We start from the raw sequence: 16,524 nt of genomic DNA, 5'->3' as shown, positions 1-16,524 counted from the left end.
CATTTTCCTCTTCTACACCACGCGAACACACCTTCGACTTGAGCCGCCGCAGTTCTCTCTCCAAGGTAGAGGCCTTGAAGACGGCTTTACAGATACCATCATTCGACCTTTTTTTCTTCTCGAAAACACCAGACTGAGCATGGAAATTTTCAAACTTGCGCCTGCGGTTCAATACTCCCTCCGATCGGTCCTCTGTGACAACATTGGGCGCGGCGACAGGCATGGTCACGAGCTTGCTCGTCTGTATGGATGCCGGCCAAGTGGGAGTCTCGTCAGCTGGTGGACGCCCCGTCGGTTTATTCCACAAGCGGGAGACGCTGATTGGGCCCTTCACACCCCACTTCCTGATGCTTCAATCGACTTGCTCATGAGGAAACGAGGCCCCACTTCTCGAGAGCCTTGCGCTTCGTCATCACTGCTTCTTTCAGGGCCACCGCCTGTGGATGAGATTCATCGCGGGAAGAGAAGACTGTGAGAACCCGACTGATATCTTCCAAACTCCGATCGAGGCTGATCGTGATTAGTGCCATAACCAGAATGATCTTCGTGACTCACTCGTCCAGTTCGTTGAAGGCCAAGGCTCTTCGGTACATTGCCTTTGTGTTGTCTCCTGAGTGAGAGAATACCAGGCATGCACAGAATCGTATGGCAAAGAACAGTCAGTGTCACTAGTCCATTGCCAGCGAGATTCTAGACTAGGTGAGGCCTCACGGTCAAAATGCGATGCCGAATCGCAATCCTCCACCACTATCCTGTAAAGAGCGTCTGTCGTATCGCTGTCATCTTTCACAGCAGCGGTCTTTATGTAGCTCAGAACGGCAAGGGCTCTATTGCTGTGGAGAATCTATCAGCCAAGTTGGGGTTGGGACGCTCGTTTCTCACAAGCTACCGATCGCAGGGCCGTGTTGGACGATTCGGCTTGGACATGGCTGTTGATACAGCGAGTGAGCATCTCGACCGACTCGAGGAACCTCTTTTCCTTGAACCTAACTTGACCGTATCAGACCTGGTCTTTCGATGCCCCAGTCGAAGTCGGCTGTTGTTCGTGCACGAGGAAAATCAGTAGAATGTCAACGTGTGACGTTGCCACCGTGGTCATTGTTTTCAAGGTCCGACTATGTACCATACAGTGCAATAGCCTTCGTCTTGCCGAGCTCAATCGATAAGCCGACATCAAGAAGCATGGAAGGGTCTCGAACTATGCCCAGCAAGGGATCTTCCCCAACAGACACGTCGTCTACGGCTTCGGTCGGGGGCTCGCATCCCTGAGATCAGGAAGACCGCGGGTAGCCGTTGCTTGCTCTACTCTACATCGTCCGCAGTGGAGTTCTTGTTAAGCTCATCAGGAGCAAAGAGCCCCTGAGGTGTCTCGACCAACGACGGGGCCCCTCCCACTTTCACTTCAAGCTCTTTATGGTCATCATCTGCTTCTGCGAAAGGCACAATCATCTTTTTGAAGCACACCCTACAGATCAAGTCACCTCCTTTGCGACTGTCGTCTCCACTATTTCGAAGCTCGCCATTAGTCATGCGGTAGATATCCCCCCTGGCTTGGCCACTTAGGTATTCATGGTCATCATCTGCGTAGGGGCAATCGAGTCGCTCATACACAGGAGCTACTGCTTCCAGTTACTTCTTGAATGAGGTACCGCATCATCGTTCGTGAAAGGCAAGAGGGTTGGCATCTCTGAACTCGTGACGAGGGCCTGTTCAACACATCGGTACGTGTAGTGTGAGGTTGCGCTGGGCACTTCCTGTTCTCTATGGTGGCATTCTTCAAAGCTCCTGATGAATCTTTGTGGATCCTTTTTGCATTCCTTGCAGACGGGTTTCGAAGGCCTCATCTTCAACTTTTCTGTGCAGCCGTAACAGAACGGTCCGTGACCGCAGGGTTGCGCTGTGTACCTTAGCGACTTGTTACACTGAGCAAACGTTCGACCACTGGAACTGGGCTCAGCCGATTTGTGTCAGACAGGGTATCCAAGAGACTCCCCCTGAGTTTCAAGCGCTCACAGGATCGAGTTATACATTGTAATGCAATCCTGAGAGCGCTCTTGTAACGTAGGAGGGATCTATCGAGTATTCCGGGAGAACGGCAGGGGTTGTTGGTCTTCGGCCTCACCTAGCGTCGCCACTGAGTGGCATCTCACAGACCTGACAGGTCCTCGACTTCGACTTACTCACGCGAGGCGGTGGTTGAAACTTCGTCATCTTTTGTGGCTTGAAAGATTAATGACTACAGTGTGCGTCGGTTCGCCGTGACTGAACGCAAGCCTGATCAGTCACAAGCAAGTAGTGATTCATGATAAGGGCGTGGGCGGACAACTACGCACAAGGTCACTTCAATGGTAACACGGAGTTCGCAAAGGGTGAATGCTACAACGTCAGGAAAGGCAGCCCATGGACTCCATGGCATGGAGTCCCCTGTCCGAGTCATTCAGCAGATGCCTTGAGCCCACTGTGCTTTATCTTTCAGAAAGTAAAACTTGAATGCGAGACTGTTGTCACCAGGCGTGTATTGAATCTACAGGGAGAATCGAAGTATGGTAATTGGGAAGGCCACGAAAGGCACGCCATGACACCTTAGCGGCCGAGGACTCGATACTCTTGATTATTGCGCAAAACTTGCGCACGCATGAGATTTTCGGTTGACGTTCCACCTAGGGTTCATTAACCACCACCCAGGAAAGTATAGGGGAACTCCAGGGGTCCATTTCACAAGCCTCGGTTAGGCACGAAAATCGTAAGGCGCTAGGCGATTTTTGCACCCAATAGCGGTTAGGTTATTTCACAAAGACTGCAAATCGGGGCCTAAGGGTAAGGCGAGGGACCCTGAAGTGCCTCACCTTATAGGTCCTGTGCCTATCAGATGCAAGGTGCACCTCCTAACGTGAGGGCAGGCATGATGTGAAGTACCGTTCCTGGGAGTAGTGCAGAAAATGATGTGCATGCGTGCAGCCATTTTCGAACGTTTCGCGTGCCACGAAAATACTTCGACACCACAGCGCAACTTCGATCGTTATTTCCCTAAGAACTTGGTTCATCGATCAGGCTAAGCCATTCAATATAATGGTCCTGTTTCACGAGGATTCTAAACCTAAGGGGCCTTGAGCTTGAGAGCAACCTAGGGACTTATTTCACGTATACTTAGGACGGTACTCAAGTTCAAGACGGAAATTTCTCCTATATAACAGATCCAATGGCTCGCGAGAACTACGTGTGATGCGGCCGTTCCCATTTTGCCAGGCCTTCGCAGTCCTCTTGCTGATGAGTTAGACGATCACTGCAGAGCTGCTAGCGTTATAGTTGATTTTACACTTCCTAAGCACCTAGTCCCTTCTTGGTCTCATCGACTTCAGAAGGCGACTATTGTCGTTGTGTTTCCGTGCGATGCCTTTATGAACGAACTTTGATATTCAAAAAGGTGTAGTCTTATCGCCCAGACTCAGTGTTCACTCTCCATAGCAATGGCAGGAGCTGGTGCAGGCATGGACGGTGCTTTCTACTACGGTGGGGGCGGTGGCTTCGACGATGAGCCCGCCTTAGACCAGAACCTCCTCCCTGCTAACGAAGGCCAAGTCCCATAGGTATCACGTCGTCTCGTCTGCTATTCGAATTGGTAGGCACGAGCCGGGTTCAAGAAATTCGTGAAGGAGTTCAGGCAAGGACAGAAATTCGTCTACAGAGATCAGCTTATCGACAATTGGAGTCGCGGCGTGTAGGCCCGCCGTACCGAGGGGTGGTTGTTTTGAACTCCCTCGTGAGGTATTCGATGACCCTATCTGTTCACCATCTTGATCAATTCGCCCCTGCCCTTGGTCACGCCCTGAGGACCCAGCCGCAAAGATTCATGAGCTCTTATGAGCAGGCCATGCAAGACGTTTTCATCGAACTGAGTAGCCACAGTGCTCCTAGTGCTATTACGACTGCTTTCTGACAGGCGGTCTGCCGGAGCCCGTTGATGGGGGACAGGTCCAAGTGGACGACCAAGGCTTCCGTCGAGGCATGCCTACATTCCAGCTCAAGGTGGGAGTGGGACGGGGCTCTAGTGTAGAGAAATGATGTTTACTTTCAGCTGGCCTCTTGGGAGAATCCAAAGTTGATTCGTGAACTGCAGAGCGAGCATGTCGAGAGGCTCGTAGTGATTCCGGGAATAATCGTGCAGGTGATACCACTCTCACAACAACTCCTAATCAGCCTCGTTCCCGCTCAGGCGTCCATCAAAGTCCACAAGGCGTTCAAGCTGCGCATACGTTGCAAGAAGTTGGTCGCCGTGTGGTATCTGTTGAAACCTTTTATTATTGTTTCTAATAGGTGTGGTCACTCCCGCACACTGGATTTGAAGGCAACGAGTCGCAGCAAAACAGCGATCCCAAGAAGGTAGCAGTCACCAGTTTTTCCTCTCGTATTTACCTCAGGTGTGCTCGAGAGCTTTCGGCCGGCCCCGATGGTGAAAAATGCGGCCTGGACCCGTGAGTCGCCTCTTTGCTCGAGACTAACACTGGTCCTGTGTTAAGGTATATCATAGTATCGGAACAATGCCAATACCAAGACACCCAGACGCTGAAGATTCAGGAGCTGCCGGAGGACGTACCAACAGGAGAAATGCCACGGAGCATACCAGTGCACTGCACTCGCTACCTTACTGATACCGTAAATCCGTCACATCGTGTACGGAGATAGAGGCAGGTCGCTGATAGGTTACTGCTGGCAGCAGAGTGTCGGTCGTGGGAGTGTTTAGTACAGAGGATAGGAACGGCGACAAGAAGAAGGACAACGACGGCAGCGTCAAAGTGTGCTACGTTCAGGTTGGTCCTATCTCGTGGCAACACCCAATGATCATCTGCGTGCTGCTCCTCAGGCTCTTGGGTTCATGCCTCATGGAGACGTAACTGGTCGAGGCGGGGCGTCAGGGAATACACTGAGGCTCTCCCCGGCAGACGAGGAGCGGTAGGGGTTGGAAATTTATGCGAGGTGGGTAGTCTTCCAACAGGTTCACTGAGTTGGCTAAAGACCCTGAAATTAAGGAGAAAATAGTGATGCTACCTATGTCTTGTCGTTTTCTGAGTGCTCATTTGTTCAGTTCGCGTCGGTGGCCCCTGCAATCAGAGGCAGTGTTAAGGACTGTATCAGCGACTTGAAGATCGCTATTGCTTGCTTGTTGTTTGGGGGCGCACAGAAGACCCTTCAAGATGGTAAGGACATTGCTGGGGTCGCTCGAGATTGAATCGATGAGGTACTCGATTGAGAGGAGATATTAATGTGCTCATGCTCGGTGATCCTGGTACGGCGAAGTCGCAGTTCCTGAAGTTCACAGAACAAGTCGCCCCGATAGCTGTGTAGGTCTGCTGGAAGAAGTGGCGCTCGAAGAGTCATCAGATACACGAGTGGGAAGGGCTCGAGTGCTGCTGGTCTCACTGCGGCTATCATACGAGACGCTGATGGGCGCTTTGCCCTAGAGGGCGGCGCTATGGTAGCAGTGGAAGGTTTTAGCCCTGGGGAGGTGGTTGTAGGTCCTTGCTGACGGTGGAGTGGTATGTATCGATGAGTTCGATAAGATGCGGCCCGACGATCGTGTGGCGATCCATGAAGCTATGGAGCAACAGACTATCTCTATTGCCAAGGCCGGCATCACCACAGTAGGGCGCTTCTGGTGGTGGAGTTGGTCGGCAGCTTTTGGTCGCAGATTCTCAACACTCGATGCTCGGTCTTGGCGGCGGCCAACCCACTGTTCGGGCAGTGGATGGACGTCGCTGATGCGGCTGAGCAGATGGATTTCGCGACCACTATACTGAGTCGATTCGATCTCATATTCCTGGTCAAGGACGTAGGTTGGCATGGGCATGTTCGTGATGGGAGGTGTGGTGTGTTCAGGTCAAGGATGAAGAGAGGGACTTGGCGATCGCCAAGCATGTGTTCGGTGAGGGGTGGTGGGAGAATCTTTTAGGGTGAACGGCTCCTGTCAGAACTACACAAAGCAGAGGGACGTCGAAAGGAAGGCGGCGGCGGTGTGGCCGGTGAGGAAAGGGAACAGGAACTCTTTAATTGAGGATTCCTATCAGAGGAGGAGGAAGAAGTAACTGATGCCCCGATCAAAGTTCAAGACCTTAAGAAATACATAGCATTCGCCAGGCACAGGTAGCAGACGGGTACGTCTCCGTTGCCGTGAGATTTGGTGACAGGTGCTCACCCAAGCTCACCCCGGAGGCGGCTAATGTGTTGCAGAACCACTACATTCAGGTTAGGTGAGTTATTGCATAGTCTGAGCAGAGAGGAAAGAGTTGTTGGTGTGAATAGACAAGGCGTGTCGAAGGAGCGCCGTGAGGGTCATAGTACAATCCCTATCACCGTCAGACAGCTTGAGGCGATCACCCGGTGGGTTTTTGTCGCTTTCAAAGGGTGATAGCGTTCGAGTTTTAGTATTTCTGAGGCGTTCGCGAAGATGAGCTTGTCGGAGTGGGTGCAAGTGAGTCACGTTGAAGATGCGGTGAGGCTGTTCACCCTGGCTACTCTCGATGCCGCCAATCGCAACCAAATGGGAGGAGGCGCTCTGACTGACGAGGATCGTCAGAAAGTGTATGTCGGATGAGAACACATTTACTCAAGTGGTTTTCCCAGGTATCAGGTGGAGGATGCTATCAAGCGCAGGTTACAGATCAGAGGTCGCAGGCCTAAGACGGCTTTGCACAGAGAACTGGAGAAGGACTTTGAGCCCAAACACGTGCAGCAAGCTATCAGTGAGTTCGGTTGGGGTGCTGCCTGGCAATCTGTGTCCTTTCAGAAACCTTGCTACTCCGTCAAGTTCTGGAAGAACAAGGACACGCCTATGTACGACGTTCTTGAGACTATGCATGGGGTTTCGAGTAAATTCATGAGCATTTGCAGTGAAAGTTTTTGTGTTTGAAGTGCAGCTTTTGACCCATATCACGCAAACTGAGAGAGATAGTGATACGCCAGATATGTGTGATAGAATTGGCTCGCTTACCACAACAAGGGATGCTGTTTACGGGGTGTCATCACTTCTGCTTGAATACTCTTCTCTCGACACCATCGGTCACTGATCGGAGATCCATCATTGAGTCTGTTCCTTTGCAACGAGTGGACTCAGAAGCACGACGTTCCCTCACGTCCATCGCAATGCACGCAAGGGTGAAATTCGTCGCCATCGACCCTGGGATAGCTCGACTGTAAGGCGTGCTCGTTGGGTTTACTTTACCCACACAACAAGCTGTGCTTCGCTATAGTGGTACCCACCAAAAGAAGTTACCCCAACCTTACTAAAACCCAACGAAGTAAAACTAGCATGATGAGACGTGAATAATGAATCGCTGAATGTCCTGTGTCTCCTCTATCCTCCTCGGTGAGCGAATGAATCTACACTGGCATCTGCAATACCACCCGATATGACCGATAGCTACCGCGAGGTTGATATGATGAACAGAGCTGAACTGCTCGGGAAGCACATGGTCGATCTGTAGGCCAGAACTTGAGAATGCTTGTCAATACCCTCGAGACAGTTGTCGAGTGCACTTTCTCGTTTAACATCACAATTGTCTGTGTCGTGGGATTCAATTGGGCATTAATGCTAACGAGCATACCTGAGCCTCTGATCGTCTCCATTTGGGGAAGTGTTGGCTGAAAAACTCAAATGTGTGTGAATTGGTGACGACTGGCGTCCCGAGGAGCTGAAATATCTTGATGAGTGTCATGACCTCACAATCGCTCTGGAACAGTGCACGATTGGTGCCTGAAGCATAGCTTGGTTCACCGTCTACCTCAGGCGTCTCACAAAGCTCGTAGATGACCGCTCCTGCGCTCCAAATATCTACAGCAGGGCCGTATTCTTTTGCACCAAGGAGGATCTCGGGCGCTCGATACCACAGAGTTTGGATCTGCCCCACGGAGTAATGGAAATAACTCATTGTTAAGGCCAAGATCACTTCCCTAGTGTAAGCACGAACATCCGGCCGGAATGTCCGAGCAAGTCCGAAGTCCGCTAGCTTAAGGCCTGACCCAAGGAGTCTCGTAAGTAGATATATGATGGTTACATGCTGAGCCGCTATGCATGTTGCCCTTAATGAGAACATTCTGGGGCTTCACATCGCGATGCAGAACGCCTTGTTCATGGCAAAAGCAAAGTCCGGCAAACATCTGCCGCCTGAAGGAAAGATTACCCTCATTATTGTGCGCTGTAAAAATCAGCATCATCGAGCACAGATCGTACGAGTATTCGAGTCGCTGATAGTCAGTCGTGATCGCGCCATGGCGAACAAGATACTGCCGTAGATCGCAGTCACACAGCTCAAAAGAGATGCCCACGGAATTCCCACCGGACTCATAGATGATGTCTCGTAGGCTGACCTACACATACAGGGTGCATGCAACATAGATCCGCATCATGAGGAGGGGCGACACGACTCACAATGTGTCGATAGCCGCTGTCTCTTTCCCCGACATTATTGAGGACCTTACGTATGGTACCGAGCTCTCTCAGGACAAGTAGAGGGCAGCCCTCAATCATCGGATCGAACGTGACCTGTTAGTGGAGAAAGTCGGCACCAAATGAATGGCTGGCGACCGTTCTCACAAGCTTCAATGCAACTCTAGACTTGCCAAACGTGTCGAATGCGCGATACCTGATGAGGAGTTGCTCTCTTATTAGTAGCTAATTGGGATGCCAGATGGACTTACACTTTCCCGTATGTGCCTTCACCCAGAAGATCTCTCTGTTTGTTGTACGTGAATCTATTCGCGTAAAACCTATCTCCATCGAGTTGCGGATTGCGCATCAGTAATACGAAGTTAACGACGCACAGCAGAAACCGGCACGTATGTGCCCCCACCAACGACTTGGGCCCCTACTATGAACACTCACTCAATACAGTTTGAATATCATGACCAGTGTTCAAGTTTTGACGAGTATAGCGGTGCAGTTACGGCCAGGCGAGGGGGCTTATCCTGGCCTGTAAAACCTAGAGGCTAGGCTGGCTACAATAAGTCGAATTCCGCTGTACTCGATAGGTTTGTTGGTCATTGCTTGATGAAATCGCTTAGAATATCTGGTACGCAGTTGACTGGCATTGTCTCTGTTAGAAAATGACTCACCTGAGCTCGATTAATACACTGATCTCATTCAGAACGGGCCTCTTATTGAGTTTGATACTTCATATCGGCCAGCAAAGAATGACATGAGCTGTGGAATCGTGTGGATGATCCGAATGCTCGTCATGACTGAGCACATGCGAATATGCACCGCAACACTGCCACCAGAAGATTCATAACGGGAAGAGATGAGCAACTGTGAGCGCATTCGACTGGGAGTGCCGTGACAAGCCGGCCTTTGGAGCCACGACACTCGATGGGTAGAATCGTCACCCGGTACTCTCCCAGAATGGCATCGTCAACAAGTATATTAGTCCCACAAACTCGTGAATGGTAGGATTGCGGGTCACCAGGGAGGTCGCCAAATAACCACAGTACTCGTGGCTTCGTCATGGCACGCCGTAAAAGAGTCACCCGTGATCTGCGTAAGGGTAAACACTTCTTCTCTCTCGACTTGGCCGTCCGCGATAAACCATTCGAAGTCTCGTAGATGACCAAAGTGGCTGCAAACCCGTGAGCGAAACTTGCCACGTCGGTGCTCAGAGCCGCGGCCAGCTGCCGCAGACACTTAGCAGTGAGTTGCTCTCTGTGACAACCCGATGCAACACTTTCGCCCATCGTAAGGGCTCTGCTCATCCGCGATATAAGACGGACCACGTGCTGATACAGAGAGGAAAGTGAACCGTCAGTAGTGTTGACGCACCTCTCCTGCGCTGATGTAAGATCTGGCAGTTTCGAGTGATACGTAGACGCATATGCACTGACTAGTATGAGGCAGTCGCTCAACGAACAGCCTCATGGACTGGGCGGGCACGTCGAACTCGGAAAGCTCACAATCGAGCTTCTGAGAGGCAGAAGTATTTCGACAGCAGCTTCGGGAAGTGTAACACCTCGAGAGCGAACATCTTGCAAGCGACCGTCTTGAGGGCGAGGCTGTTGAGCTGGTCAACAGCACGGCTCGAGAGAGGCGAGTCAATCCGCCATATGGTCGAACCCCGGTGAGTGTCCACGAGGAAGATCCCGAATGGTGCACAAGGCTGCCTATCGGTCATTCATAGGAGTGTACTGTTCAACGCTTTTGAATGTCACTTTGTAATTGACAACTGAACATATGTTTAATGTAGGAACTGTTAGCATGGCGACCACGCATCACTATAATGTTGATGATTATCATTTTCACAATCATCTGCTAATGACTTCATGACTTGCTCGATAAATCAGAAGCTCAGCAAGGATTATTTTTCGAGAGGACGAGGTGATTTGCATAATTTTTTCGGTAAGAAAATCTGCGGGAAAAACTTTTCCAAGGAGAGACGTTCTGCTTGACACTTGTCTTACCGAACGTGTCAAGCACAGGCGGACTTAGGAGCCTCCTAATGGGAGAGACACTAGCCAGGGTGCCCCAAATAAAGCGACCTCCCATTGAAAAGCGATCGCCAAGAGCGCGAGATGAAAAAAATGTTGATGAAGATCTCCCTATGATGAATGAGATCTCTATTCATCATCTCGAGATGAAGATCCCTCTAATGAGATACCTCTCATTGAGAAATTCGTTGATTTATTCTGCAAGTTACAGACAATAGCACATTTTATTTGGGTTACCCTTTAATAGTAAGGTCAGACCTTGGAGCGTAATCGCATCATAGTCCACATCATCGACTACTGGTGATTCTGCTAGGAAGTGGTAAATTGATCCGGAAAAAAGCGCGAGTAGATGCCTGGCGTGAAAGTCGATGTGCGGCCGAGCGAGGTCTTCACAATGACGGAGAGGTTTCAATTCAAAATCCAGCACTATGAGATTTTGCGTCAGTGTTGAAATATATATATTTGGTTTCCTCAGCTGAGCTCAAGAGTTCCCTCACTACACTAAGAGAATTCACACATGAGTTCGGCTAGAAGTAAGCAACAACTAACAATATTTTCCCAAAATTTCATCAGAATATTCATATTATCACCACCACATACAGTAGAACATGCGCTTACCTTCACCCACTACTCCGCATCATGCTGTTCTTGCTGGTCAGGCCAGCACGATAGAGACCATTGCAAACAGTACACACCCTATACGTGGTAGACTCGCCATGCGCCATAATGCCGAGGATGCCGCCTTCAGAATCTGAAGTTCGGACCCTCCCAGGCTGGGAGCTAATAGCTTTCCAATGGAGTTTCAGCCGTTTTACGTGAAGTGACGTAAGACTCGGTGTAAAACGTGATATTCGCGGTGATATGCAGTAGTCGTGAAATATGTTTTTCGTTAATGTTTTTCATATCACGGGTGAAACTCCAATGTACTAAAAATATGTTCCTAAAAGCCGCTACTACACCTTTTGAAGGCTCACTTGGTTTCAGTGAAAGCAAATTCATCGGCCGGACCAGCTATATAACGACCCGACGATATGTGTTATTGCAATCAATTCTAATTGACGCTATTGAGCCAATAGCGTCAGAGCTTCATAGTTTTCCGTTACTTTCTCCTGCAGACCTTTGATATCATTCAGTAGAACAGCGGCAACATATGCCTCCACTTTGTTCACGACCGAGCGCCCCAAGAGAGACCCGGGCAGGATTGAACTACATGTGAATGTGAAACTTATTGCAGGCGTTGTATGTCATTAAACGCTGCTACGTCGGCGCGGTGTGCAAGGCTGCAAGCCAGAGAGGCTGCCCAATGCCGGTTCAGACGGACAGAAAGTTTGGCGTTGCGCGTGGTGCGGTAGGAGGGAAAATACTAACTTTAACCCGCAGTGAACTTTTGCGAGAGCATTTTGATAACACTACCCGCGCTGCGATTTCGAATTGATACGATGGACGATCAGCATTCCACTGAGGCATTCTCCATGGCCTCTGCTCTGATGTCGCTGATCGCATCGCTGCAATCGTCCACGCCCTTACAGATACTCGATATGTTGGAGATCGAGTCGCGCCGAGCAATGGGGCGTCCCGGACTCAGATACTCAGTGGTTCTTTGGATATAGGTCATCACTGATGACATGTGGCTGAGCTGGCAGAACGTAGGCGTTATACTCTGGTCACTTCACTGTAGATAAGAAGTCCCAAAAGGACTCTTTTTTCAATCTTTAGAGACAGTTAATACGACTCTGAGTCGTATTAACAGTGAACCTGGTCCATGGGCACTACATCGTAGATAGTTGCAGCAGAGAGCATCCCGAGCTTCTCCTGGAAGCGACCTCTGCATGGGACCTAGTTCGTTACCAAATATGGTACCACTTACGTCAACCATATGCCGTTGTTCGAAACTCTACAGGATTTTGAAATCCGCGGGTATCGTACCCGATTCATATGAACAACGGCAATGATCACTAACCGTTAGACCATAGAGCGATCGATTCTTTCGACGCTAACGACACCTTATTGGACTTCGGGACAACCACAAGACTACTTGCTTTCTCAGGAGCTGCTATTGCCCGATTCCTATGCGGTGCTTCTAAGGCCCCTCCCTCCCTTCCGGGAAGAGACTATCCGAGTAGACAAACTTATCTACTTTTCGACGTCAGAATCCTCTATCTTCACATGCAGATTGGAATCGATCATTGCCTCAGATAAGATCATGCATTTCGCCTTAGGTTAGGTCACCTCCATGTCAAATCCAGTCAAGCCGCCGAGAGCGGGTAAATTCAGATTTTCAAGGGAAATCGTGAATAGTCAAGGTGATTTCTCGCTCGCCCCGCGCAGTTTATTCTTGCAAATAGTCAAGGCGCGGGCCAAAACAGATGATGTCCCTACTAGGGACTCCCTAGTGTCCTAGGTTACTATTAACCACGTTATAGCGTCCGTACCTACGGCAAATGATGTCTCTACCTGCGTAATGCGGTCCGCATCGGGCTAGGCCCTAGCCGCTAGGGGTTTACACTGTTATTCCCTTCGGGTTTCTGGTTGCCTTGTTATTCTCTTCGGGTTTCTGGTTGCCTTGTTATTCCCTTCGGGTTTCTGGTTTCCTTGTTATCTGGGTTTCCTGGAATAAGACCGTCGGGGTTCGGGTTTACCCGTAATGACAGTTTTTTGAGAACTTGTATGATACAAGTTCTGATACAAGTTGTATCAGAGCTCGCACTTGAGTAAGAGCTCGCGCTTGTATATGGGTTTTGTCTGTGGATTCCCTGAGGACTTCCCTAAGGAGTCCTCGGCCGACAGTTCTTTGTAAGCTCTGTCGGCTGTGTTTTGGTCCCTTTTAAGCGACTTCTTCCTAAATTATAAATTATAAGCGAGGACTTTGATAGAACGTCGTTTGTCGATCTTCCAGAGTTGAACTCTGAGAGTTCTAGATTGAGACTCCCTCCAAGGTTTCTCGAAGGTGCCCTAATCATTAGGGCCTACTGCCATCTCCGTCCGCTTGTGAGAGTCACCCAGCCGATCTCGAGAGGAGCCTCCCTTCATCTCTCCTCCCCCCATCGTTACCCTTTAGTTCTCAGCAACAGGTCCATACCCCTAGAAGAAAGACGTATTATCAGAATGGAGCGCCTCTTAGGAATTCATTTGCCTCCTACAGAGTAGTTCCAGCGGCAGCAGACGATTGCAGCGTTCAGAGAGTAACCTGGCCGAACAGTTCACCTTGAACTTAGCTCAAATCTCGGACTTGCAATTGAATGGTTGCCATTTTCTTCTCTTTAGGTACTACTTAGATAGGACCACCGTTACTCATCGCCAACGGCGGCACCTACGCAAGGTGTGGCATCTGTATCGCTCTGCTCCACTTCCTGCCGAAGTGGAGCAGAAGCCAGGAAGTGGACAACGCTCTGCCTAGGGCGTTGTCCACTTCAGGGCGTCCTACAATTCCCAACGCTCTGACAACCTCGCTCGTCCTACAACGAGACCCTCGCTCTGGTGCCACCGTGGCGTTGCCACGCGATCAACTACTCACTTCTATCCTTCCTATTTGTGCGTTTAGTTACGGTAAGTCTCAGTATTACTATCTCATACATCCTGAACACACGTAACCGGAGAATGGTTAGGTCTCAGAGCCAAGGTTCGATAGATGATGAACTAGTGTAGGTATGGTGTTTGCATTATAATTGGAATAGGTTGGCAGGTTGGTCTTCCAGATTAGGAATCGCTGCCTCGCCTTCCATTTTATCACAAAAGAACACTGTTTAACTGGCCAACGAAGTCCCCAGCCCTCTCCCTTGAATATTCCCCAAAATTTCACCCAGGGCGAGCGAGATTGCGTCCTTGACTATTCCCCATTCTCCTTGACTATTTGCATTTACCCGCCGAGAGCCGCCGAGAGCTACGAACCACTAAAACAGCATCGAAGAATCTACCGTTTCTGAAAATTACCATCGTCATGAATGATGACTTCATCATACTTATGCTCATGTTCAAGCTCAGATCGAGAGTCGCTGTCTTACATTTTGTGTTGACTTACATGTTAAATTCAGATCTTGAAAACTTATACTTTCTAGCTTTTTCTTAGTATTTACCTCACGTCACCGAGCTGGTCCCCAAACCAAAGCCTGTGGAAACTTCTGATCATCCCACAACAAGCGATCATCTCCCTAAGGTACTCACCATCTATACTGCTCTTGGTCGACAAAGGATCTTGCATACATATCGTTAACCAGTTCCGAGTCCACATAGAGGTAATTGCGCACGCCATTCTAATCGATCACTCCGAACAAGTGTTTCGAGGTTCATTGACTTGATCTTTCTGCTGTTTTTTTGTGATCATTGATACGATTCGTCGGGACTCTCTCGCTTATCGGCTCTAGCGGCACGGTGGTGTACACGATCGTGTGACTGTTGAAGGCGTGGTTATAATTTTCTATGAGTGAGTTGCCCTTGCAATCAAGCAAAAATCAGTATAGGGTTCGACAGGGTCAGTCTGTGATGTCCTAGTAAGCTCGTATTGGACATCTTGGAGAAATTGGAGTAAGGCCTTCTATGCGTTGCTGAATCACAGTACTCAGAGTGATTTGCTACCACCCTTGAATGGCTGAGCATCTTGCCCGAATCTTCGGTACCGAAGAGGACCGTGTGAACTGCCCCTTCTACTTCAAGATCGGAACATGCCGTCACGGTGACCAATGCTCTCGACAGCATAACAGACCGGTCTCTAGTCAGACCGTCCTCCTCAAGGGGATGTACCAGGTAAGGCAGGTTGGACCCCTTACCCCTTAGTATCCTTTCAGAACCCTCCGGCTGCCATTGCTTTGGCTGAGGGTCAGGACGTCGCCGACGAGCAGGCTGATGCCGCTCAGGAGCACTTCGAAGCCTTCTATGAGGAGGTCTTCCTAGAGCTCGCTAATTACGGTACGTCTGGTGCCTACTAGAGGTGGCATTGAGAGTTACCTCATGAGCATGGGCTTGGCAGATTAGATCTACTGTTTCTTAGGAGAAATAGAGGATCTAGCTGTCGTTGATAATATCGGAGATCATATGATTGGTAACGTCTATGTTAAATATGTGAAGGAGGAGAGCTCAGAGATGTGTATCCAGAAATTAACTGGGAGGTGACTCGGACGGTCGACATTGACCCCTGCTATTTGGAGAGCTCATCAGGTTCTATGCGGGTCGTATCATACAGCCCGAGTACTCTCCTGTGACGGACTTCAGTGAAGCCAGGTAGTTACTCTTATGGTTAACGGGGGTAAGAGTGAATTCAGTAGCTCGTAGTGAGAAATACTGTGAGGATCTGCATGTCAGGCATCTCATATAGGTGCCGTCAATTCGATGATGCTCAGTGCTCGCGAGGAGGCTTCTGCAATTTCATACATTGGAAGCACGTCCCGAGGAAGCTGAGGAGGTACTCATCGGACTTCTCTGCTTTTCGCCATTGACAACTCCATCTCAGGAGACTCTATCGTAAGATGTACGAGCTACATCCAGAATACCGCAGTCGTTCGAGGTCCAGATCGAGAGAGCGTCGCCGTTCTAGGAGTAGGAATTAGATAGGTTCTCAAGTGCAGTGATGCGGTTCTCAGGTCGTGATCGTGGACACCGTAGCCATCATCACCATCATGATGACCGCGATCGTCGTGATCGTGGCCGTGACGATCGAGGCCGGGACCGTGGTCGTGAAAGGCAGACTTCCGAGGAACGTCGCGCCATGATTGACCAGTGGAATCGTGAAGCCGAGGCACAAGGTGGTATCGATCAAGCTCAGCTATAAAGTGATTGGATACGAAGCGAAGTGGTGGATGATGGTTTCCCTTAAGAGTTGATAGACATTGCTGCTTATTCATCATAAGCATTGTGTTATCGAGTTTTTCGTGATTCTATTGTCTAGTGCGCCTCGGTCAGAACTCTTTCAACCAACTTGGTCGGTTGGTTGGTTGAACCAAGGGCTACATCAGAAGCTCTTCCAACAGAGGCTATTATGGTGGAGAATGTAACGAGCTTTCTGTGATGGATACGTGCTTGTAGCATCTGTGAACTCCGCACTCTACCATAGGAACCATCGAGAAG

The 16,524-nt window shown here is 49.8% G+C and overlaps 3 protein-coding genes across 3 annotated transcripts; 2 read left to right on the top strand and 1 right to left on the bottom strand.

Annotated features, from left to right (window-relative positions):
* Positions 1-3,447: 3,447 nt before the first annotated feature.
* Positions 3,448-6,904, top strand: Pmar_PMAR002893 (DNA replication licensing factor mcm-5, putative; the record flags this gene model as incomplete). The annotated part of the gene is made up of 23 exons (XM_002768060.1): positions 3,448-3,578; positions 3,624-3,718; positions 3,766-3,896; positions 3,941-4,026; positions 4,076-4,165; positions 4,214-4,263; positions 4,315-4,380; positions 4,419-4,472; positions 4,518-4,653; positions 4,701-4,808; positions 4,862-4,950; positions 4,994-5,036; positions 5,084-5,195; positions 5,237-5,339; positions 5,380-5,473; positions 5,514-5,639; positions 5,687-5,827; positions 5,875-5,920; positions 6,063-6,138; positions 6,183-6,245; positions 6,298-6,375; positions 6,421-6,576; positions 6,619-6,904. Exons 1-23 carry the CDS (start codon positions 3,468-3,470, stop codon positions 6,902-6,904), a joined length of 2,340 nt encoding a protein of 779 aa, XP_002768106.1. The 5' UTR covers positions 3,448-3,467.
* Positions 6,905-7,016: 112 nt separating this feature from the next.
* On the bottom strand, positions 7,017-8,789 carry Pmar_PMAR002892 (Cell division control protein, putative; the record flags this gene model as incomplete). Its single annotated transcript, XM_002768059.1, has 9 exons — positions 7,017-7,057; positions 7,419-7,635; positions 7,776-7,892; positions 7,941-8,008; positions 8,049-8,158; positions 8,279-8,361; positions 8,423-8,536; positions 8,588-8,636; positions 8,692-8,789. The coding sequence occupies 9 exons, from the start codon at positions 8,787-8,789 to the stop codon at positions 7,017-7,019; spliced, it is 897 nt and encodes a 298-aa protein (XP_002768105.1).
* Positions 8,790-15,024: 6,235 nt separating this feature from the next.
* On the top strand, positions 15,025-16,265 carry Pmar_PMAR002891 (U2 small nuclear ribonucleoprotein, auxiliary factor, small subunit, putative). The gene is made up of 7 exons (XM_002768058.1): positions 15,025-15,207; positions 15,249-15,369; positions 15,452-15,569; positions 15,619-15,681; positions 15,776-15,862; positions 15,911-15,996; positions 16,041-16,265. Exons 1-7 carry the CDS (start codon positions 15,049-15,051, stop codon positions 16,226-16,228), a joined length of 822 nt encoding a protein of 273 aa, XP_002768104.1. The 5' UTR covers positions 15,025-15,048; the 3' UTR covers positions 16,229-16,265.
* Positions 16,266-16,524: the final 259 nt, after the last annotated feature.

This window comes from Perkinsus marinus (genome assembly GCF_000006405.1).
Source record: "Perkinsus marinus ATCC 50983 genomic scaffold scf_1104296969090, whole genome shotgun sequence".
NCBI classification, from domain to species: domain Eukaryota; phylum Perkinsozoa; order Perkinsida; family Perkinsidae; genus Perkinsus; species Perkinsus marinus.
Note: the sequence above shows the minus strand (reverse complement) of the source record. Positions and strands in the feature narration are given on the sequence as shown.